Below are 23,040 nucleotides of genomic sequence, written 5' to 3' on the forward strand. Positions count from 1 at the left end.
CAAGAAGCTCTGATTTCACTATTACTGAAACAGGACCCAGGTGGTAAATATAAAGATCCAGTCCACCAGCAAAATGCATAGCGCATAGAATAAAAAAGTTATTGTCGGATATTATTCATCCTAATCAGACAGGTTTTTTACATCAACGATACATTGGAGATAATTTAAGACAAGTACTGGAAACAATAGAACACTGAAAAATCTGTGAAACCAGGCCTGGTATTCATAGCTGATTTTGAAAAGGCCTTTGATAAAGTATGACTGCAATTTATATATAAATACTTGGACTATTTTAATTTTAGAGAGTCTCTTATACAATGGGTCAAAGTTACGTATAGTAACCCCAGGTGGAAAATTGTAAATAATGGCTACTTCTCACTAATTATTAAATTGTAAAGAGGAGTAAAACAAGGTTGACCACTATCAGCATATCTATTTATTATGGCCATCAAAATGTTAGCTATTAAAATCAGATCCAACAATAATATCAAGTGGCTAGAAATCCAGGGCTTAAAAATAAAGGTGTCATTGTAAACTGACGACTCATGTTTCTTTTAAATCCGCAATTTGGATCCCTGCACAGCCTCATAGAGGATCTAGATCATTTTTCTAACCTCTCTGAATTACAACCGAACTATGATAAGTGTACCATATTATGTATTGGATCGCAACAAAACACAACTTTTACATTACCATGTAGTTTACCAATAAATTGGTCTGACGGTGAAGTGTACATACTTGTTATTCATATCCCGAAAGATAGAAATTATCTTGCTACACTACATTTTAATAGAAAGTTAGCAAAAATAGATACGATTTTGCTACCATGGAAAGGAAAATACCTGTCTATTTGTGGAAAAATCACCCTCATTAATTATTTAGTCATGCCCCAGTTTACCTATTTACTGATGGCCCTGCCTACACTGAATGACGTAATATATATATATATATATATATATATATATATATATATATATATATATGAGCAAAGAATATTTCACTTAATTTGGAACATATATGAGCAAAGAATATTTCACTTAATTTGGAACGGCAAGCCAGACAAAATTAAACGGGCCTATTTAGATAATGAATATGAATTCAGAGGGCTAAAATGATTAAATATTAAAGCATTGAACCTCTCACTAAAGGTTTCATTCATACAGAAGTTATACTTAAATCCGAACTGGTTCTCCAGCACATTAGTAAGAATGGCTCACCCCATGTTAAAAAATAGCCTCTTTCTCTTTATTCAGATTACAAACACTCACTTTCGGTTATTTGAAAATGAAATAATCTAAAAAATATCGCAATTTTTTTTTAAAACAAGACATAGAAAGCTGGCAAGAATTTCAGTTAAACTCAAATATACTAATTGATAGAAAACATTATTATTTCTTTTAAAATGTTTAAAATGGAATAATCTTTGTTAGTGATATCATAAATAGGACTGGTGGAGTTATGTCACACATGTAGCTAAAAAAAGTATACAGTGAGGGAAAAAAGTATTTGATCCCCTGCTGATTTTGTATGTTTGCCCACTGACAAAGACATGATCAGTCTATAATTTTAATTGGTAGGTTTATTTTAACAGTGAGAGACAGAATAACAAGCTTGTCAAATGATCTCAAGGCAGCTGGGACCATAGTCACCAAGAAATCAATTGGTAACACACTACGCCGTGAAGGACGGAAATCCTGCAGCGCCCGCAAGGTCCCCCTGCTCAAGAAAGCACATATACATGCCAGTCTGAAGTTTGCCAATGAACATCTGAATGATTCAGAGGAGAACTGGGTGAAAGTGTTGTGGTTAGATGAGACCAAAATCGAGCTCTTTGGCATCAACTCAACTCGCCGTGTTTGAAGGAGGAGGAATGCTGCCTATGACCCCAAGAACACCATCCCCACCGTCAAACATGGAGGTGGAAACATTATGCTTTGGAGGTGTTTTTCTGCTAAGGGACAGGACAACTTCACCGCATCAAAGGGACGATGGATGGGGCCATGTACCGTTAAATCTTGGGTGAGAACCTCCTTCCCTCAGCCAGGGCATTGAAAATGGGTCGTGGATGGGTATTCCAGCATGACAATGACCCAAAACACACGGCCAATGCAACAAAGGAGTGGCTCAAGAAGAAGCACATTAAGGTCTTGGAGTGGCCTAGCCAGTCTCCAGACCTTAATCCCATAGAAAATCTGTGGAGGGAGCTGAAGGTTTGAGTTGCCAAACATCAGCCTCGAAACCTTAATGACTTGGAGAAGATCTGCAAAGAGGAGTGGGACAAAATCCCTCTTGAGATGTGTGCAAACCTGGTGGCCAACTACAAGAAACGTCTGACCTCTGTGATTGCCAACAAGGGTTTTGCCACCAAGTACTAAGTCATGTTTTGCAGAGGTGTCAAATACTTATTTCCCACATTAAAATGCAAATCAATTCATAACATTTTTGACATGCGTTTTACTTGATTTTTTTGTTGTTATTCTGTCTCTCACTGTTCAAATAAACCTAGCATTAAAATTATAGACTGATCATGTCTTTGTCAGTGGGAAAACGTACAAAATCAGCAGGGGATCCCAAAAAAATTCCCTCACTGTAGCTTGTTTTTGGTTGCATGTTCAGGAATGGCTGAAAAATCACAGCATTTACCTAAAGCTTGTGGTTGCCTACCCTCACCGCCTGGGGGCGGCCCGTCAGGAAGTCCAGGATCCAGTTGCAGAGTAAGGTGTTCATTCCCTGGGTCCTGAGCTTTTTGATGAGCTTGGAAGGGACTATGATGTTGAATGCTGAGCTGTAGTCAATGAACAGCATTCTGACATAGGTATTCCTTTTGGGCAGTGTGGAGTGCAATAGCGATTGCGTCATCTGTGGATCTGTTGGGGCGGTATGCGAATTGGAGTAGGTCCAGGTTGTCTGGGATGATGGTGTTGATGTGAGCCAACCTGATAAGCATTTCATGGCTATAGATGTGAGTGCTACGGGGCGATAGTCATTTAGGCAGGTTACCTTGATGTTATTGGGCACGGGGTCTATGGTGGTCTGCTTGAAACAAGTTGCTATTACAGAACGTGTCAGGGAGAGGTGAAGACACGTGTCAGCTGGTCAGCTGGTCAGCGCATGCTCTCAGTACGTGTCCTGGTATTCCGTCTGGCCCTGCGGCCTTGCGAATTATAACCTGTTTAAAGGTCTTACTCACATCGGCTACGGAGAGCGAGATCACACAGTTGGGCTCTCATGTATAGGCACCTGAGCAATGGAGCAGCTGCATCCACACTTTTTTTTCCAGAAAAGTATCATGATCCATTGGATAATTTTCAATGATTAGTCATGTTTTGAGCTAGTCTGTATTAAGATAGATATGTCAACTTTATTTATTTATATAATTAACAGATTGCATATTGCACCTCCCCCCGTCGCCTGAAGATGAATGGTTTTACCCACTGGAAAGTTTTGCTTCCCTCCCGCACGCCACTGTTTTGGTTCAGTGCAGTTCGAAAGCACTAGTTGCACCACTGGTGTTTAAAATCCAAAGGCACCTGCAGGCATTTAACAGCACTGTGCATTGTTGCCATATATTTTCCCAACATCAATCCTTTAATCCTTAATTCTGTTGACACCCCCGTGCATCAATCGAATTAACATAATACTCAAATACCCATAAAGAACCTTCAGTTTAAGCTAGAGATATGTTTTTTTTGTATGGGCAGCATCTCAATACACCACATCCGCCTATGTCAGCCTGTTGCATCTGCGGTGGAAAGTGGCAGAGCTATAGAGCTGTTTGTCAGACCAGGAGACATCCCACAAATCGGGTCGTAGAGCAAAATAGAGAACACCATTGTGTTTGTGAGAGTCTCCCCTTTCCACAGTGGGGTCATATTAGTTTGTAGGCCAAACAGTTTGGACGCTACAGACAGAAGTTGGCACATTGGCGGTACCAATGTCCCGTGGGGGTTGTAGAGCAAAACGGAGAACACCATCGTGCTCCTGATAGTCTCGTCTTTCTATAGAGTTGGTCATGGTCAGCAGGCCAAACCATTCGGACACTACAGACGTTTTCGGGATGTCTCCTTGTCTGACAAACAGCACTGTAGCTCTGTCACTTTCCACCGCAGATATGGTAAATTAAGATGCAGCCCATGCAAAAAAATAAAAAATACAGATACAGCATCTCTAGCTTAAACTGACGGATTTGATGGGGATTTAAAAAAAAATGTTAATTAGGTTATATACTCTTAAGGATTAATTATTGGGGGTGGGATTTTCAGGGAAGGGAGTAGATTAGTAAGAAAGAAATGAAAACACATTTTCAATATAATTTGTTGTGGCAAAACCTAAGAACAGTATCAATCAAATTTCAATCAAATGTATTTATAAAGCCCTTTTTACATCAGCAGATGTCATAAAGTGCTTTACAGAAACCCAGCCAAAAACCCCAAACAGCAAGCAATGCAGATGTAGAAGCACGGTGGCTAGGAAAAACTCTCTAGAAAGGCAGGAACCTAGGAAGAAACCCAGAGAGGAACCAGGCTCTGAGGGGTGGCCAGTCCTCTTCTGGCTGTGCCAGGTGGAGATTCTAAGAGTACATGGCCATTAAGGCCAGATTGTTCTTCAGGATGTTCAAATAGTTGTGTTCTGTTCATAAATATGGATTCCCCCTGTGAAGAAAGAGTGTATTATTGCAGGAAATGGTTTTCTGCAATTCTAAAAAATGTAACATTATTTTTTAAAGAAAGAAAGCCAGGTGCTCATGCTCTTGCAAGCATAAAAAGCATTTAGCTCTTGTTCAGACCCTGCTTACTAAAGGAATATTTCTGAATTTTGGCAATTAAGCCCATTATCTACTTCCCCAAAGTCAGATTAACTCATGGATACCATTTTTATGTCTCTGCATCCAGTATGAAGGAAGTTATGTGGTTTCGTCAGCCAATGCTAACTAGCGTTGATGCAATGACTGGAGGTGCGCTAATGCGAGTTAGCAATTGCACTAACGCTAGTTAGCAACTTCCTTCAAACTGCACGCAGAGACATAAAATGTTATCCATGAGTTAATCTCATAAATAGTAGATAAAGGCCTTTCATTGCCAAATATCCCAAAGTATCCCTTTAATAATCACTGTCTGAACAAGAGCTAAATGCCTTCTATGCTTGCTTCGAATAGTATTTAAGAGATATAAGGGGTATTTTTTTAGATAAAAGGAAATGCTTTTTGTGTGTTCTTGGATGGTTAATGTTATGATTTGTTGTCTCCCGCCTCTCTCTCTCTCTCTCTCTCTCTCTCTCTCTCTCTCTCTCTCTCTCTCTCTCTCTCTCTCTCTTCTCTCTCCCAATATCTCTCTCAATAGGCACCTTGGCTTGGACCTTGTTCCTAGAAAGGAGTTTGAAATGGTGGATCCGGATCATATCAGTGCATCTGAACTCTACAAAATGGTACGGTCAACATAGGGAGGTATTAATGTTGCATTCTGTACATGGCCATTCTATGTGGGTGTTATGTGTGAATGCAAAATCTATGCACATCGTTTCCTCTATCAAACCCCTGGGAAATAAGAGAACAGTGACCCTCAAGATGTGCATTATTATAATATATTATTATACACGCACAGTGTACTTCCACAGATTCTTCCTTTGTGTGATAGTATTTTAATATAAGTGTGTGGGTTGTGAATTACTGTATTTGTTGTATTTACTGACAAGTGTGTTTATGCAAATATATGTTGGAATCTGTTTGTATGTGTGTGCTGTATGATTTGTGTGTGTCTGCCGCCTTGTGCACTTGTGAATGTATGTGTCTTGTATGGATTTTCTGAGTAAGGGTGGTGTGTGTGTGTGTGTGTGTGTGTGTGTGTGTGTGTGTGTGTGTGTGTGTGGATCAAGCCAGTTCATCCCCCCTACTCTTTAAGGTCACGTTGATGCCATATTGAGAGTGTTCCTCTACATGCGCACACATGACCAAAACGTGAACGTTAACTAGATGCACTGTGACAGCCATGTCAGAGGATTTGAAAAAACACACACGTTTTGGTTATTGTAATTTACATAGTACAGTCTGGGTTACGTAAACTAACCACATCTATAGTTGAGACATAATTCTATAAATAAGTTATATCCCAAATGTGCTCTTGGAATTTGGAATAAGCTGTAGTAACGTAGGAGGGAGTTCTACACTAAGTCAACACCCCCAGTAAAAGGAGATTAGAATGACTCAGCTAGATCCAGAATTAGGAAAGTGTAATCACTGCTCAGACGTACATGTCATGTTTTGGGGGAGGCCATCTTGGAAATGGGAGACCCAGTCTTGACCAATGGTGGAGGGTCCATATGCTGGTCTAATACCGTCTCCAACTGCCCTGCAGTCGCCTATTATTGCTGTGCCATTTTTATCGGCTTTGCAGGCAGATTGTTAGTGCATTAAATGCTCGGTCCAGAAACAACAGTGTGGTGCATCCCAGCCAAAAAGCCTCCTCACTCTGTTGATGAAAGTGAGGTTGTTTTTGGCAGGGCACACAGGCCTTGGCGCCTCTTCAGGTAGGAGTAAATGAGATCTCTTAGGTTGCGGAGCAGAGAGGTGTGTGTGTATGTGTGTGTGACTGTGTGTGTGTGGGCGATCTGTGCTTTGTCCTCTCCTCTCCCATGGGCTCACGTTCTACCTCATGTGGGCTTATTTTTGGGATACTGCTCACTGAAGGAACCTCTAGGCAAAATTGGTGGGCGCCTTTATATCAGAATTCATGCATCTATTGCACTGTACTATACAACAGGTGTGGGCTCTTTGTGAGGAACTAGTGTATTGATCATGAGTATGAATAGAATGGAATGGGTTGACTAAACTGAAATCTCTCTTCTCTATGTACCCCACAGCATGCATCCAGCAGACACTGTGGCCAGCCAAGCACAAACCAGGTATGACCTCAATAAAATCTCCTATGCAGTAGCTAGAACCGGGTGGAGATACACTGTATGCATGAGAACTCATTTGACACGCCACTACTGACAAAATACATGCCACCATTTTGAATGATCACCATAACCATCAACACTACCACAAACCCAACACAAACACAAATCCATTCAATGTGAACGATCACCTAGCTGGCAAAACGCATCCACAAACCTGTCTACCACACAGTGACAACATTCACAGGGTAGATACACGTAGCATGTGTGCAGTGCAGTGCAGTCAGAGCTTTGCCCCTCAGTAAGGACCTGTCTTGTTAGTGTTCGTCGTCCGATCGTTCTCAGGGCGACAGCGTGCGTCAGCGCCATGGAGACGGTTGCCGTGTTCCGGTGCTGCACCACCTCTTCATCAACCTGAAGAGCTTCACCTACAACACCATCAGCGAGGAGGCAGATGTCTTCTTCTCCCTCTACGACACCCGGGACAACAAACAGATCAGGTAGACGCACAGTCAACACTCCATACACACACAGGACACATTAACACAACCTCTACAGGCACACGTGCAAGAAGCAGCAGGTCAGGTACTTAAGAGGGAGCCACCGGACATCTTATTTTCCTTCTATGATACGTGTGACAACGAGCAGAACAGGTACTGGAAGGACGGCTGCAGGACACACACAGAACTCAAACATACAGGGCACGCACATACAGAACACACACACGCAAACAACCTCTATGATACACGTGAGGCCCAAATCGAGCGGGTGCTAGAGGGCATAGTAGACACAAACCACACCCCAAACATGTCACCCTCACTCAGCGCTAGGCCTTTCCCTCATGTGACCCATTTACACCCCAGACAGCACCACATTGTAAAGCTCAAGGTTTCCTACACTTGCAAAATAGAATGATCTCAATGGGACTACTTGGTTTAATAAGGATTACATTTAAAAACAATGTGACTTGAATCATGTAACGTATGTCTTCCTCCTCAGTGAGAAGTTTATGGTGAGACTGAACAAAAATGGAGGGCCAAAAAACCCAGAGAAGGTGGACCGTCTGTGTGCTCTCTTCACGGTAACTTTCCGCTCTCCATCCTTACATGATGGCTCATAGGATTTTAGCTTTGGATGAGCTATTCATGGATATGTTATTCAACAGCAACCACAGTAAAACAGCAACACATTTAAGTAAATCATGTAGTTAACTAATGTGTTGTGTACATAAACACATGCCTCACATCCATGTACTTTAAGTAGGCTACAGTATTCTTTTGTTAATAGTGAGTTTATGTTTTATTCTTAGGATCTGAGCAGTAAAGACCTGAAGAGAGACCTGTACATCGTAGCACATGTCATACGAACTGGTAAGCCTATGTGAGATGGAGTAACAGAAATATCACAATGTTCATTCCAGGAAACCTTGGAAAGTAGCATTCCTCACATGGAGCTAATGCATTGTTGTTGATGTTGTTGTTGATGTTGTTGTCCCCAGGTCGTATGTTGTTGAATGACTCAAAGAAGGGTCCGCCCCACGTGCAGTACAGGAGACCGTACGGCTGTGCTGTTCTGGCCATGAGTGACGTGTTCCACACCATCACTGACCTCAAAGAGGAGAAGGACTTTGTGCTCAAAGTTTACACGTGAGTCACAGTCTGATCCTGACTTGCATTCTACATTTTAGTCATTTAGCAGATTATCTTGTTCAGAGCGACTTACAATGTATTTATTTATTTATTCGACAGGGACAATACACATGAATTAACATTAATGAATGAAATAACATTTCTGAAATGTGCCAGATTTAAACCAACGTTTTTCAAAATACTAAACCGCTCTTTTGCTGATGCCACATTCTGTATGTAGCTGGAGTCTTTGTAAATAGGGACATACCATCTAAATGGGATAAGTATGAGGTGATAGCCAGAATAACTGAACACTGTAGTGTGTCATCAGCCTTTCACAAAGATATCTCCATTAAAATTCTGCTGTTTTTACCGAGGCATGAATGTTCTACCAATGTTGTGTGAATGTTCCCTACCAAGCGCTTGACTGTGTTGATGTGTTGTGCACTTGAACCAGAATGATAATGAAGTGTCCTCTGGAAAATCAATATCTGCTCAACCAGGGCCTAAGATTGTGCTCCTGGTGTGATGTGAATCTGGCTCCCTCTGTTAGGCACCACTCAAGGGACACTCCTGTACCCCCGCCAAGCAATGAAGAGATTAGAGAGGCAGAGAGAGAGGAAGACTGAGAGGCACAGAGAGCGAGAGAGGCACAGAGAGAGAGAATGTGTGTGTGTATGAGAGAGTGACGGAGATGACAAATGAACAAAGTTAGAGGACAAAGTTTGAGGAGGAGTAGAAGGGGAAAATAACACAGAGCTAAGCGTTCTGACTCGGTGACTCAACAGATGGCTATAGCACATCTCTTACTGTACGTCCTCCTATCCTCCTCCTTTCTTCTTCCTCTCCTCTTCCTCCTCCTCTGCCCTCCTCGGGGGTCTGTATCATGGGTTTTGGATGTGGTCTAGCCCGACGCTACTGATTTCTACTGTGGCACTGATGCTGTTTTAAATGCCCTTTTCCCAACATACACTACATGACCAAAAGTATGTGGACGCCTGCTCATCGAACATCTCATTCCAAAATCATGGGCATTAATATGGAGTTGGTCCCCCCTTTGCTGCTATAACAGCCGGCTTTCCACTAGATGTTGGATCATTGCTGCCGGGGACTTGCTTCCATTCAGTCACAAGAGCATTAGTGAGGTCAGGCACTGATGTTGGGCGATTAGGCCTGGCTCGCAGTCGGTGTTCCAATTCATCCCAAAGGTGTTCAATGGGGTTGAGGTCAGGGCTTGGTGCAAGCTAGTCAAGTTCTTCCACACCAATCTTGACAAACCATTTCTGTATGGTTCTCGCTCTGTGCACGGGGGCATTGTCATGCTGAAACAGGAAAGGGCCTTCCCCAAACTGTTGCCACAAAGTTGGAAGCACAGAATAATCTAGAATGTCATTGTATGCTGTAGCGTTAAGATTTCCCTTCACTGGATCCAAGGGGCCTAGCCCGAACCATGAAAAACAGCCCCACACCATTATTCCTCCTCCACCAAACTTTACAGTTGGCACTATGCATTGGGGCAGATAGTGTTCTCCTGGCATCCGCCAAACCCAGATTCGTCCGTCGGACTGCCAGATGGTGAAGCGTGATTCATCACTCCAGAGAACGCGTTTCCACTGCTTCAGAGTCCAATGGCAGCGAGCTTTACACCACTCCAGCCAACGCTTGGCATTGTGCATGGTGATCTTAGGCTTGTGTGTGGCTGCTCGGACATGGAAACCCATTTCATGAAGTTCCTGACGAACAGTTCTTGTTCTGACGTTGCTTCCAGAGGCAGTTTGGAACTCGGTAGTGAGTGTTGCAACTGAGGATAATTTTTATGCGCTACATGTTTCAGCACTCGGCGGTGCCGTTCTGTGAGCTTGTGTGGCCTACCACTTCGCGGCTGAGCCGTTGTTGCTCCTAGACGTTTCCTAGACGCACTTACAGTTGACAGGGGCAGCTCTAGCAGGGCAGAAATTTGACAAACTGACTTGTTTAAAAGTCACTGAGCTCTTCAGTATGGCCATTCTACTGCCAATGTTTGTCTATGGAGATTGCATGGCAATGTGCTCGATTTTATACACCTGTCAGCAACGGGTGTGGCTGAAATAGCCGAATCCACAAATTTGAAGGGGTCTCCACATATCTTTGTATATATAGTGTATCTTGCCTTGAAAAAGCTTGATACATTACACTAAAGGAATTGTGCAGTATAAAATAAAAAACTATTTTTATGATGATGATTATAATTAGCCCTTTGCACGTCTCCTCAGAAAAAGCAAGCAGCGTTGTGAGTGTAGAGCAGAGCTGCCTCTAAACTGTCCGCTCCTATAATGCTCCAGCCTGTGCATTTCCCCCATGCCTCTCCCAGGGGCCTTTGGGCCTCCTCTACTGGTGGAGAGTAGAGGAAAGAACTTGCTGTCAGCTCAGCTTAGTGGCCTGTGAGTTTGGGGTAATATGTTGCTTGATAGCATGTCCCCCAGCTGGTACCTTTTGTCCAGGAGGAAATCGCTTCTGGGACATGCTGTTCAGTTAGTCCCTCGCCAACCGTCCCCATCTCTCCATCTGTCCCCCTCTAATGTGTGTGTCGTTAACGCTTCTCTCTATCGTTTTCTCCAGATGTAATAATGAGAACGAGTGGTTTCAGATCCATGAGAACATCATCCGCAAGTCCAGCACCAAGTACTCAGCTCCTAGCACCAACTACGGTACATATGATGACATCATTCAGGACTGTACATCTGTGGGGTCAGTTCCATTTCAATTCAGTCAATTCAGGAAGTACATTGGAAATGAGACATCCTCATGGAAGATAAATGGGAGTTTTCAATTCTTGAATTGAAATGACAATTAATCTCCTAAATGGACTAAATTGAAATGGAATTCTAGGGCATTGCATGTTGTTAAAGGGTGTTAATTACCAACTAAGAAAGAATGGAGATTGAATTCTAGAACATTCTGTGTTGAAAGGGTGTGAATTACCAACTAAGAAAGAAGGTAAGGTGTAAAGAACGTTTCAGACATACGTTATGAGATGCATACGTTACTGGCCCTGTCTGTCCTTGAAGATTGACTCAGATATGAATTGTCATAATTATGTATTGATCACCATGACCGTGACAATCAGCATTCATGTTATGCTGAAGGAAAGGGCTGTTATTATTTATGTTTAACTGCACATGTACGGGAGATATAAACAATGTGATAAGATAGAGGATATACTGTATTCTCTGTGGTTCGACATGTCAGTTCAAACAAACTTCAGTTTTAGTTTGACTGATAGAATGTCTGTACTACAAACATCTTTATGTCCTCCCTCAGTGTTATTTTCTGCGTCTCTCACTGGTATATTTCTGCAGCATAATGTGAGTCACTGAATTCAGTCATCTTGTCTTGCTCCACACCCTTCTCCTCTGTTTTTCTATTCCTAATGCCACCCAACCATGTTTTCTCTCTCTGACTCCCATCTCTCCATCAATGCTCCTGTCTCTTCCTTCTCCTCCCTCTAACATCCCCTTCCTCCCTTTCACTCTCTCTTCCTCTTTTACCCCTCTTGCTCCCTCCCTCCCTCCCTCCCGCCCGCCCTCCCTCTCCATCCCTCCCGCCCGCCCGCCCGCCCTCCCTCTCCATCCCTCCCTCCCCCTCCCCAGGCCTCATCATCTCTCTACAGCTGCTGCGGGGGGAGCTGGATCAGATCAGGAGGGAGAACCAGGCTGTGTTCAGCAGGGCCCTGGCCATCATGCGCAAACTCTGCTTCCCTGACGTCATCATGCCAGGTGAAGGGTAGGGAGCAGGGGGTAGGATGACAGAACCAGGCTGTGTTCAGCAGGGCCCTGGCCATCACATACAAACTGGGTATCCCTGACATCATCTAGCCACAAAGTCAAAATGTGCTATATCGTAAAAATGCATGAAAACAAAAATGTGCTTTTTGGTTTTCATTTACAGTTAGGGTTAGCAGTGTGGTTACGGTTATGGTTAGGTTTAAAATCAGATTTTAAGAAGAGAAATTGTAGTAATAGGCGGGGTTTATGACTTTGTGGCTGTGGCAACTAGTGACGACCGTAGTAGAGGGTAGGAAGTAGGGAGGGGGTTCCAGAAACTATGGCTAGTGTTTCGTTCAAAGGAAGTGATGCATTAGGTGAGATAACCAGATGTTCAGAAGGACACCAGTTGGACAGACACAGTTGGACACCAGATACAAAATGCTCACAACCAGATGTTTCACTTGAAATAAACACATTTCAATGAGGTCTGTACCAGGGAGAATGTAAGCAGTTGTTCTATACTTCTGACAACATTTTGGTCAGAGGCTAAAACCATGACCATTTGTAAATAAACAATCGAGGTCTTCAAAGATTCTGTCAAAGGAGTAAAGGGCCATAAAGTGTGTGCGTGTGTGTGTGTGTGTGTGTGTGTGTGTGTGTGTGTGTGTGAGATGTGTGCATTTGTCTCACATGTTTATTTCAACTTGTTTCATCATTCGGCATCCCTCTTCTAGGCCTCATTGAGATAAATACTACAGTGTACACACACACACACACACACACACACAGCTCCACTTCCTTTCATTCTGATTTAAAATAACTCCCAACACCACTGTCAGTGACTCATTTATCCCCAAGGAAATGAGTTAGATATAAATAACAGTAATCTGATTTTATAAATAACTGCAATATCTTCTTTCACTGTAGTCATTGATATATTTTCCATTAAGCACTGACCTCACAAGGAGTGCTGTGGCAGTTATTACACCTCAGGAGGGCCACGTGAATCACTGTCTGTAGGAGCAAACCATTTTAGTGAACAGGGTGGTGTACCTAATAAACTAGCCACTGAGTGTATGTCATTTTTTCGTTGACAAGAACAATAATGTTTGGCGTCAGCGCTGCATCCTAATTCATAATGTCCACACTCATCTGAGCTGCCCCAGGATCACTTGGGGCTCAGGTAAATTATAGAAGAAGACGAAAAACAGAGTATAAACTAAAGGTAAACTCACAATTCCGTGCTCATAAAACTTCCATTCGCAGCACATGGGGGACAGGTTTTTTGTCCTAGGCTTGGAACTTCTGGAGATGCTATAGTCTCGTGGGCATTCTAAGGCCTATTCCTCTGAACTGTAGTGACACTGTAGCTGGGAAGGCCTGAGAGAATAGTCTACAACAGAACACTGTGTTTGTGCCTAACGTCATGGTTTGACCGTGTGTCTGTATCCTAGGTGACACTCGTAATGACCTGTACCTGACCCTGGAGCGAGGGGACTTTGAGAGGGGGGGCAAGAGTGTCCAGAAAAACATTGAGGTCACCGTCTATGTGCTTTATGCTGATGGGGACACACTCAAGGTAAGAGAGAACATTTATGTTGGTTTGTCGTAATTGTTTTGGATTTTTTTTATTTCAATCATTTGATAGACTATAACACCATTATACATCCATTCATCCATTCATTTATCCATCCATCCATCTACAGATGTTGAATGTTTATTTGACCCTTTTCGTCGCAGGAGGAAAATAAGGCTGCAGCAGGAGGATTTGATAAGCTAAAGAAATATGTAGAATCGTCGCCGGTGGCAGCTGGAAGCAATGTTTGTATACAATGCAGTACCGTACCAACATTGTACCTAAGGGCTCGGACACACCAATAGCGTTTGCTGGCCAAGAGTACTTAGCACCTCTGAATGTAATTTGCGAACGATTTTACATGTAGAATCGCAAGAAAATTTTTGGCAGTCATGCATCTACAGCCTAAAACATAGCACGCTGAACGATTGGCAGACGAAAGCTAGATCCACATTCTGTGCGATGTGTGCGAGCCTTAACTGCAGGTCCACTGGGTGCCACTAGAGCACGTCTCATGTGAATTATAATAAATGGACATAAAGTGAGCTCCAAAAGTATTGGGACAGTGACACATTGTTTGTTGTTTTGGCTCTGTACTCCAGCACTTCGGATTTGAAATGATACAATGACTATTAAAGTGCAGACTGTCAGCTTTAAATTGAGGGTATTTTCATCCATATCGGGTGAATTGTTTTGAAATTACAGCACTTTTTGTACATAGTCCCCCCATTTTACGGGACCAAAAGTATTGGGACAAATTCACATATGTGTATTAAAGTAGTAAAAAGTTAAGTATTTGGTCCCATATTCATAGCTCGCAATGACTACATCAAGCTTGTGACTCTACAAATTTGTTGGATGCATTTGCTGTTTGTTTTGGTTGTGTTTCAGATTGTTTTGTGCCCAATAGAAATGTATAGTATATAATGTATTGTGTCATTCTGGAGTCACTTATATTATAAATAAGAATAGAATATGTTTCTAAACACTTCTACATTAATGTGGATGCTACCATGATTACGGATAATCCTGAATGAATCATGAATAATGATGAGTGAGAAAGTTACAGACGCACAAATATCATACCCCCAAGAAAGAAAATGTGGGGTATGATATTTGTGCATCTGTAACTTTCTCACTCATCATTATATAAGCATTGGCGTCAACATGGGCCAGCATCCCTGTGGAACGCTTTCGACACATTGTAGAGTCCATGCCCTGACGAATTGAGGCTGTTCTGAGTGCAAAAGAGGGTGTAACTCAATATTTAAAAATCATGGGCTGTTTGATTTTTTACAGTGAGGGCAGAAAGTATTTGATCCCCTGCTGATTTTGTACGTTTGCCCACTGACAAAGAAATTATCAGTCTATAATTTTAATGGTAGGTTTATTTGTACAGTGAGAGACAGAATAACAACAAAAAAATCCAGAAGAATGCATGTCAAAAATGTTATAAATTGATTTGCATTTTAATGAGGGAAATAAATATTTCACCCCTCTCAATCAGAAAGATTTCTGGCTCCCAGGTGTCTTTTATACAGGTAACAAGCTGAGATTAGGAGCACACTCTTAAAGGGAGTGGTCCTAATCTCAGTTTGTTACCCGTATAAAAGAAACCTGTCCACAGAAGCAATCAATCAATCAGATTCCAAACTCTCCACCATGGCCAAGACCAAAGAGCTCTCCAAGGATGTCAGGGACAAGATTGTAGACCTACACAAGGCTGGAATGGGCTACAAGACCATCACCAAGCAACTTGGTGAGAAGGTGACAACAGTTGGTGCGATTATTCGCAAATGGAAGAAACACAAAATAACTGTCAATCTCCCTCGGCTTGGGCCTCCATGCAAGATCTCACCTCGTGGAGTTGCAATGATCATGAGAACGGTGAGGAATCAGCCCAGAACTACACGGGAGGATCTTGTCAATGATCTCAAGGCAGCTGGGACCATTGTCACCAAGAAAACAATTGGTAACACACTACGCCGTGAAGGACTGAAATCCTTCAGCGCCCGCAAGGTCCCCCTGCTCAAGAAAGCACATATACAGGCCTGTCTGAAGTTTAACAATGAACATCTGAATGATTCAGAGGAGAACTGGGTGAAAGTGTTGTGGTCAGATGAGACCAAAATCGAGCTCTTTGGCATCAACTCAACTCGCTGTGTTTGGAGGAGGAGGAATGCTGCCTATGACCCCAAGAACACCATCCCCACTGTCAAACATGGAGGTGGAAACATTATGCTTTGGGGGTGTTTTTCTGCTAAGGGGACAGGACAACTTCACCGCATCAAAGGGACGATGGACGGGGCCATGTACCGTCAAATCTTGGGTGAGAACCTCCTTCCCTCAGCCAGGGCATTGAAAATGGGTCGTGGATGGTATTCCAGCATGACAATGACCCAAAACACACGGCCAAGGCAACAAAGGAGTGGCTCAAGAAGAAGCACATTAAGGTCCTGGAGTGGCCTAGCCAGTCTCCAGACCTTAATCCCATAGGAAATCTGTGGAGGGAGCTGAAGGTTTGAGTTGCCAAACGTCAGCCTCGAAACCTTAATGACTTGGAGAAGATCTGCAAAGAGGAGTGGGACAAAATCCCTCCTGAGATATGTGCAAACCTGGTGGCCAACTACAAGAAACGTCTGACCTCTGTGATTGCCAACAAGGGTTTTGCCACCAAGTACTAAGTCATGTTTTGCAGAGGGGTCAAATACTTATTTCCCTCATTAAAATGCAAATCAATTTATAACATTTTTGACATGCGTTTTTCTGGATTTTTTTGTTGTTATTCTGTCTCTCACTGTTCAAATAAACCTACCATTAAAATTATAGACTGATCATTTCTTTGTCAGTGGGCAAACGTACAAAATCAGCAGGGGATCAAATACTTTTATCCCTCACTGTATTTAATTTTTTTATTGTTAGAGTCACACTCCATTCCCTAGGCTACCTCACTATTCTCAATTTCATCTTGTCTTTACATCTGATATTATAGGCCTGTGTGTGATAATATTTTATAGGCTATATATTTTAGGTGTAGCCTACCGTATGGCTGTATTTTGGATACCTTTTGACACTTTTATGTCGTAGTGGAGACCAATATCTATCTTGTGTTATTATGCTATATAAAATGACCGATTTTTAATGTGTATGGATGCATTTCAGATAAAAAAAATTACATTTGAATGTTGCAGTAATATGACCTATAGGCCAATAGTAGCAGTAGGACATTTAGTCATATTCTGTCTGGTGCTTGTGGCGTTTGAGCGAGCGAGAGAGGGAGGATAATTTTGATAGCTAGCACTGGTCCGAATTACTCGACTGCCCCCGCATGGAGAGAAAGAGACCGTATCTAAATCACAGGTCTCATTTAAATTTCCTGATACGCAGGAAAACTTGCCGCCACAAAAGAGTGATCAAATTAAGATACATACATGGATGGATGCATACATCTGCATCCATTCATCCATCCATCCATCCATTCTAAAGAGTGCCTGTCCTCTCTCTGTTCCCGCCATCAGGACTGTATCAGTCTAGGTAGTGGGGAGCCCAACACAAGTGAGCACCGCTCCTTTGTCCTCTACCACAACAACAGCCCTCGCTGGAGTGAGATGATCAAACTTCCCATCCCCATAGACCGCTTCAGAGGATCACACCTGCGCTTTGAGTTTAGACACTGCTCCAGTAGGTCAACAACTCTAGACATGACTTAGAAATATTATTGTTATACTATTTATGAACTGAATTGTGTATGGTATTGTCTGTGCTGCGTAGATGGTATAAACTATACAGTAATGCCTTTGTGTCTCTCCTCAGCTAAAGACAAAGGGGAGAAGAAGCTGTTTGGTTTTTCCTTCACTCCTCTGATGAGGGAGGATGGGACCACGCTATCAGGCGAGAGCCATGAGCTCTATGTCTATAAGGTGGAGTCACACAGACATGCACATACACTTGCATATTGCAGCTATTCTACACTCTTCTCTGTCATTTCTATCTAACACATTTCTCTGTTGTGCCTCTGTCCTCCAGTGTGATGAGAATGCAACGTTCAGTAACCAGGGCCTGTACCTGAGCATGCCCTGCTGTAAGGAGGACTTCAACAGCTGCCCCAACCTGCCCTCCACCCTGCCCTTCCAGAGGAACCCCAAGGAGACCTTCTGGGTCTCCACACAGCTCTGCTCCACCAAGCTCACCCAGAACGGTACGGCCAACTCACTACACTGTGCATCTCACCACATTCACACAGCGCTATAACAGAGCTTTGACTAGCCTCTTCATCCAGAGCTTTACATCTGTATTTGGAGGAGCGGTGCTCACTTGTGTGGTCCTCTGTAGCTCAGCTGGTAGAGCACGGCGCTTGTAACGCCAAGGTAGTGGGTTCGATCCCCGGGACCACCCATACACAAAAATGTATGCACGCATGACTGTAAGTCGCTTTGGATAAAAGTGTCTGCTAAATGTCATATTATTTATTATTTGTGTTTATTTTATTATATTATATTCTTCTCTGTTTCCAGTGGACCTCCTGGCCCTACTGAACTGGAAAGCCCACACTGACAGGGTGTTGGACATCCTGGGCAGACTACGCCATATCAATGGAGAGGAGATTGTCAAGGTAACACTCTTTTAGTCAATCAATACATACATCTAGGGAAACGCCCTCTTGACTGTTTGGCCAAACACTAACAGATCTGTGACTAGCCATAGTTTTGGGGAACTAGGATGGTGAAATGATTGAGCTGGCTCCTCTCTCCTGCAGTTCCTACGAGATGTCCTGGATACACTCTTTTGTCTCCTGGATGACAACACAGATAAATACGGACCACTGGTTTTCCAGTCATTGGTAGGTCAAGATGGAGAGATCAACCTCATTCAATTTAATGGAATATAGTGCACGTGTGTGTGTGTGTGTTTATGTACAGTGGGGAGAACAAGTATTTGATACACTGCCGACTTTGCAGGTTTTCCTACTTACAAAGCATGTAGAGGTCTGTAATTTTTATCATAGGTACACTTCAACTGTGAGAGACGGAATCTAAAACAAAAATCCAGAAAATCACATTATATGATTTTAAGTAATTAATTTGCATTTTATTGCATGACATAAGTATTTGATCACCTACCAACCAGTAAGAATTCCGGCTCTCACAGACCTGTTAGTTTTTCTTTAAGAAGCCCTCCTGTTCTCCACTCATTACCTGTATTAACTGCACCTGTTTGAACTCGTTACCTGTATAAAAGACACCTGTCCACACACTCAATCAAACAGACTCCAACCTCTCCACAATGGCCAAGACCAGAGAGCTGTGTAAGGACATCAGGGATAAAATTGTAGACCTGCACAAGGCTGGGATGGGTTACAGGACAATAGGCAAGCAGCTTGGTGAGAAGGCAACTGTTGGCGCAATTATTAGAAAATGGAAGAAGTTCAAGATGACGGTCAATCACCCTCGGTCTGGGGCTCCATGCAAGATCTCACCTCGTGGGGCATCAATGATCATGAGGAAGGTGAGGGATCAGCCCAGAACTACACGTCAGGACCTGGTCAATGACCTGAAGAGAGCTGGGACCACAGTCTCAAAGAAAACCATTAGTAACACACTATGCCGTCATGGATTAAAATCCTGCAGCCCACGCAAGGTCCCCCTGCTCAAGCCAGCGCATGTCCCGTCTTAAGTTTGCCAATGACCATCTGGATGATCCAGAAGAGGAATGGGAGAAGGTCATGTGGTCTGATGAGACAAAAATAGAGCTTTTTGGTCTAAACTCCACTTGCCGTGTTTGGAGGAAGAAGAAGGATGAGTACAACCCCAAGAACACCATCACAACCGTGAAGCATGGAGGTGGAAACATCATTCTTTGGGGATGCTTTTCTGCAAAGGGGACAGGACGACTGCACCGTATTGAGGGGAGGATGGATGGGGCCATGTATCGCGAAATCTTGGAGGGAGCTGAAAGTCCATATTGCCCAGCGACAGCCCCGAAACCTGAAGGATCTGGAGAAGGTCTGTATGGAGGAGTGGGCCAAAATCCCTGCTGCAGTGTGTGCAAACCTGGTCAAGACCTACAGGAAACGTATGATCTCTGTAATAGCAAACAAAGGTTTCTGTACCAAATATTAAGTTCTGCTTTTCTGATGTATCAAATACTTATGTCATGCAATAAAATGCAAATTAATTACTTAAAAATCATACAATGTGATTTTCTGGATTTTTTGTTTTAGATTCCGTCTCTCACAGTTGAAGTGTACCTATGATAAAAATTACAGACCTCTACATGCTTTGTAAGTAGGAAAACCTGCAAAATCGGCAGTGTATCAAATACTTGTTCTCCCCACTGTTTATGTGTGACTACATGTGTGAGAGTGTGCACACATGCGCGAATGCATGCATGACCGCATGTGTGTGTGACTACAGCATAATCCAATTTTCTCCATTATGGCTAAAACCTATCTTTTTTTGTTTTCCTCTCTGTCTGTCTTTTTGCCCTCAGGTGTTTATCATCAACCTTCTCAGGGACAGTCGTTTCTACCACTTCCGGCCTGTTATGGAGGCCTACATACAGAACCACTTTGCAGGAGCTCTAGCCTACAAGTAATATGCCACGTCTACCATTTCAACTGCTTCTATGGTGTTTGAGAGGTCTTGATGTCGGTATCATGTTGCTGAGTGGAAGCCATATACCTTTTTGTTTTGCTCATAATGTATTATATGAGATTTGTCTTGCTCTCTGCAGAAATATACAGAAATATATGACACTAATGTACATTTTCTTTGTCTTACATGGCCATGGGATACCCCATGTTTTACACCCTTTACTCTGTGTTCTTGTAGAGAGCTAATCCGCTGTCTGAAATGGTACATGGACCGCTCTGCTGAGGTTGTCAGACAGGACCACATCCAGGAGGCCATGAAGGTAAGGCTCACATCAGGACATGAGAGGAGGTGTGGACAAACAAAGTGAACCCATACACTGTTAGACACTCCCAACATGCTTTTCTTTACCAAACCTCACGCCTATAGATGAAAGGAAATATGACGTGACACAACACAAGACAATAAAACACATAATATAAAAATAATGGTATTTTACAGGTAATTGTGTCTTGTTCCGTCCTCTGTCCACCCTGCAGGCTCTGGAGTACCTATTTAAGTTCATTGTCCAGTCTCGGATCCTGTACTCGCGGGCGACCTGTGGTATGGAGGAGGACCAGTTCAGGGCCAGCATCCAGGAGCTCTTCCAGTCCATCCGCTTTGTGTTGAGTCTGGACAGCCGCAGCTCTGAGACCCTCGTCTTCACACAGGTCAGAACATCAAAACTTCCTGTCTGTTTGTCTGTAGCTTGTCTTTATGCCAGAAGGCTGAAATGTTATAGTTCTTGACCTTGGGTATTGTCCTCCTTTTCTACATAGACAAATCAGTTTGACTGGACTTCTATCTGTTGCTTGCCTGTAATGCACTTCAGGGATTTATCATTTGTATCATTTTATTTTTGCTCTGATCCCTCCCTTTACTGTTGCCCCGTCCTTGGCTTGCTCTTGGACAGTTTAGGGGTGTGATCAACTGCATGCCTTTCTATGGTAGTCATGCTCCAGGGCTCTCTCCTGTCTCAGTAAGTCACAGCGCCACCTTGTGTTGGTGACCCAGTGCAGCAGTTGCTCTCTGTCCTCAATCAGATATGTGTCACACTGCCGGGTCCATACTCGCAAACTCTTGCTTAAACCGGAGGTTTAGACCTTTTTTTTAAAATAGCTACCTCCGGCTTAAGCAAGCGTTTGCGAGTATAGACCCGCCTTGTTTTTGTTTATCTTCTTCTTATAGCACATTTTAAGACTTACGTCTCTTTACTCTCCCTGTATGGATGTTACTATAACTACTAGTGTCATTTATAGAATGGAGGAATACGAATGATCTAAAGACCTGCTCCTCTCTGTCTGTCTGTCTGTCTGTCTGTCTGTCTGTCTGTCTGTCTGTCTGTCTGTCTGTCTGCCCTTCTCTGTCTATCTGTCTTTCTCTGTCTGTCTGTCTGCCCTTCTCTGTCTATCTGTCTGTCTGTCTCTCTCTCTGCCCTTCTCTGTCTGTCTGTCTGTCTGTCTGTCTGTCTGTCTGTCTGTCTCTCTCTCTGCCCTTCTCTCTTTGTCTGTCTGTCTGTCTGTCTGTCTGTCTGTTCCTCTATTTCCCTGTCACTCCCTTCTTCTCTCTTCTCCTTGACCCTGTCAGGCGGCGTTGTTGAACAGTTTCCCAGACATTTTTGATGAGCTGCTGCAGATGTTCACGGTGCAGGAGGTGGCTGAGTACGTCCGGGGCACCCTGGGGAGCATGCCCAGTACGGTGGACATCGGCCAGTCTATGGACGTGGTCAAACTGCAGTCCATCGCCCGCACCGTCGAGAGCAGGCTCTTCTTCTTCCCTGGTAAGATTAAAGACTACAGGACAACTAAACTAACACAAAATGAATCTGTGAACACTGTTTGATGCTCCCAAAATGGCAATTTAATAGATGGTGGAACTGGGTCTTTGTCAGAATCTAAAAGGCAAGGGTTAAAGCTGGTTAAATATCTTTCTACATTTGATCCTTCACTTTCTCCCCATCTCCCTCGCTCTCCATACTCCTCCCACTCTCTCCCCCTCTCCTTTCCTCTCTCTCCCCCTGTCAGAGTCTCGTAGTATCTTGCTGCCGGTGGTCCTGCATCACATCCACCTGCACCTGCGCCAGCAGAGGGAGCTGCTGATCTGCTCAGGAATCCTCACCAGCATCTTCTCCATCATCAAGACCAGCTCTATGGTACATCACATCAATACTAAATCTACTGTAATAGTAGAGGTTGGAGGAAGAAGGTGCCCTTAACCACAGTATCAGATTACACTACCCCCAGGCCTAATCATAATCATTAGGGGGATGAAATTATATCTGACCCTGTATCAGTGGTTAGGGGCTACTTTTCTGTAACAAAGCTGGTACCATAACTGGTTACTAGTACATCTCCTGTACACAGTGTACCTAGTAATCCCAGTTAAACATCCTTTTCACATTTCCTGTTTCAAATGGAATTAAAGATGAGACGACTGAGTAGTTGGTAAAATGTTATACTCTGCCAAGGCTTGTTAAGGCAAGCATAACACATGTCATTGTTTAGACATTATTGTCAAGACATTATTATGTAGGCCACTTCACGTTGAGTGCTGAATTTATCTTTTAAATG

General features: G+C 43.2%; 1 protein-coding gene across 5 annotated transcripts in view; it reads left to right on the forward strand.

The window, feature by feature from the left end:
- The window catches only part of LOC121538608 (dedicator of cytokinesis protein 3-like), a 68,053-nt gene that overhangs the window by 22,519 nt on the left and 22,494 nt on the right, over positions 1 to 23,040 (forward strand). For 3 of the 5 annotated variants that reach the window (XM_045207247.1, XM_045207248.1, XM_045207249.1), the window contains exons 7-25: positions 5,340 to 5,424; positions 6,856 to 6,897; positions 7,213 to 7,391; positions 7,891 to 7,972; positions 8,201 to 8,261; positions 8,390 to 8,537; positions 11,118 to 11,206; positions 12,149 to 12,274; positions 13,720 to 13,844; positions 17,360 to 17,522; positions 17,655 to 17,761; positions 17,868 to 18,039; positions 18,356 to 18,453; positions 18,598 to 18,681; positions 20,331 to 20,431; positions 20,672 to 20,753; positions 20,971 to 21,141; positions 22,058 to 22,250; positions 22,495 to 22,622. In XM_045207247.1, the coding sequence (XP_045063182.1) occupies positions 5,340 to 5,424; positions 6,856 to 6,897; positions 7,213 to 7,391; positions 7,891 to 7,972; positions 8,201 to 8,261; positions 8,390 to 8,537; positions 11,118 to 11,206; positions 12,149 to 12,274; positions 13,720 to 13,844; positions 17,360 to 17,522; positions 17,655 to 17,761; positions 17,868 to 18,039; positions 18,356 to 18,453; positions 18,598 to 18,681; positions 20,331 to 20,431; positions 20,672 to 20,753; positions 20,971 to 21,141; positions 22,058 to 22,250; positions 22,495 to 22,622 (2,236 nt within the window). The remainder of the gene's footprint in view (positions 1 to 5,339; positions 5,425 to 6,855; positions 6,898 to 7,212; positions 7,392 to 7,890; positions 7,973 to 8,200; positions 8,262 to 8,389; positions 8,538 to 11,117; positions 11,207 to 12,148; positions 12,275 to 13,719; positions 13,845 to 17,359; positions 17,523 to 17,654; positions 17,762 to 17,867; positions 18,040 to 18,355; positions 18,454 to 18,597; positions 18,682 to 20,330; positions 20,432 to 20,671; positions 20,754 to 20,970; positions 21,142 to 22,057; positions 22,251 to 22,494; positions 22,623 to 23,040) is intronic. The other 2 variants (XM_045207250.1, XM_041846780.2) reach the window with 1 other exon arrangement.

This window comes from Coregonus clupeaformis, chromosome 24 (genome assembly GCF_020615455.1).
Source record: "Coregonus clupeaformis isolate EN_2021a chromosome 24, ASM2061545v1, whole genome shotgun sequence".
Lineage (NCBI taxonomy): Eukaryota > Metazoa > Chordata > Actinopteri > Salmoniformes > Salmonidae > Coregonus > Coregonus clupeaformis.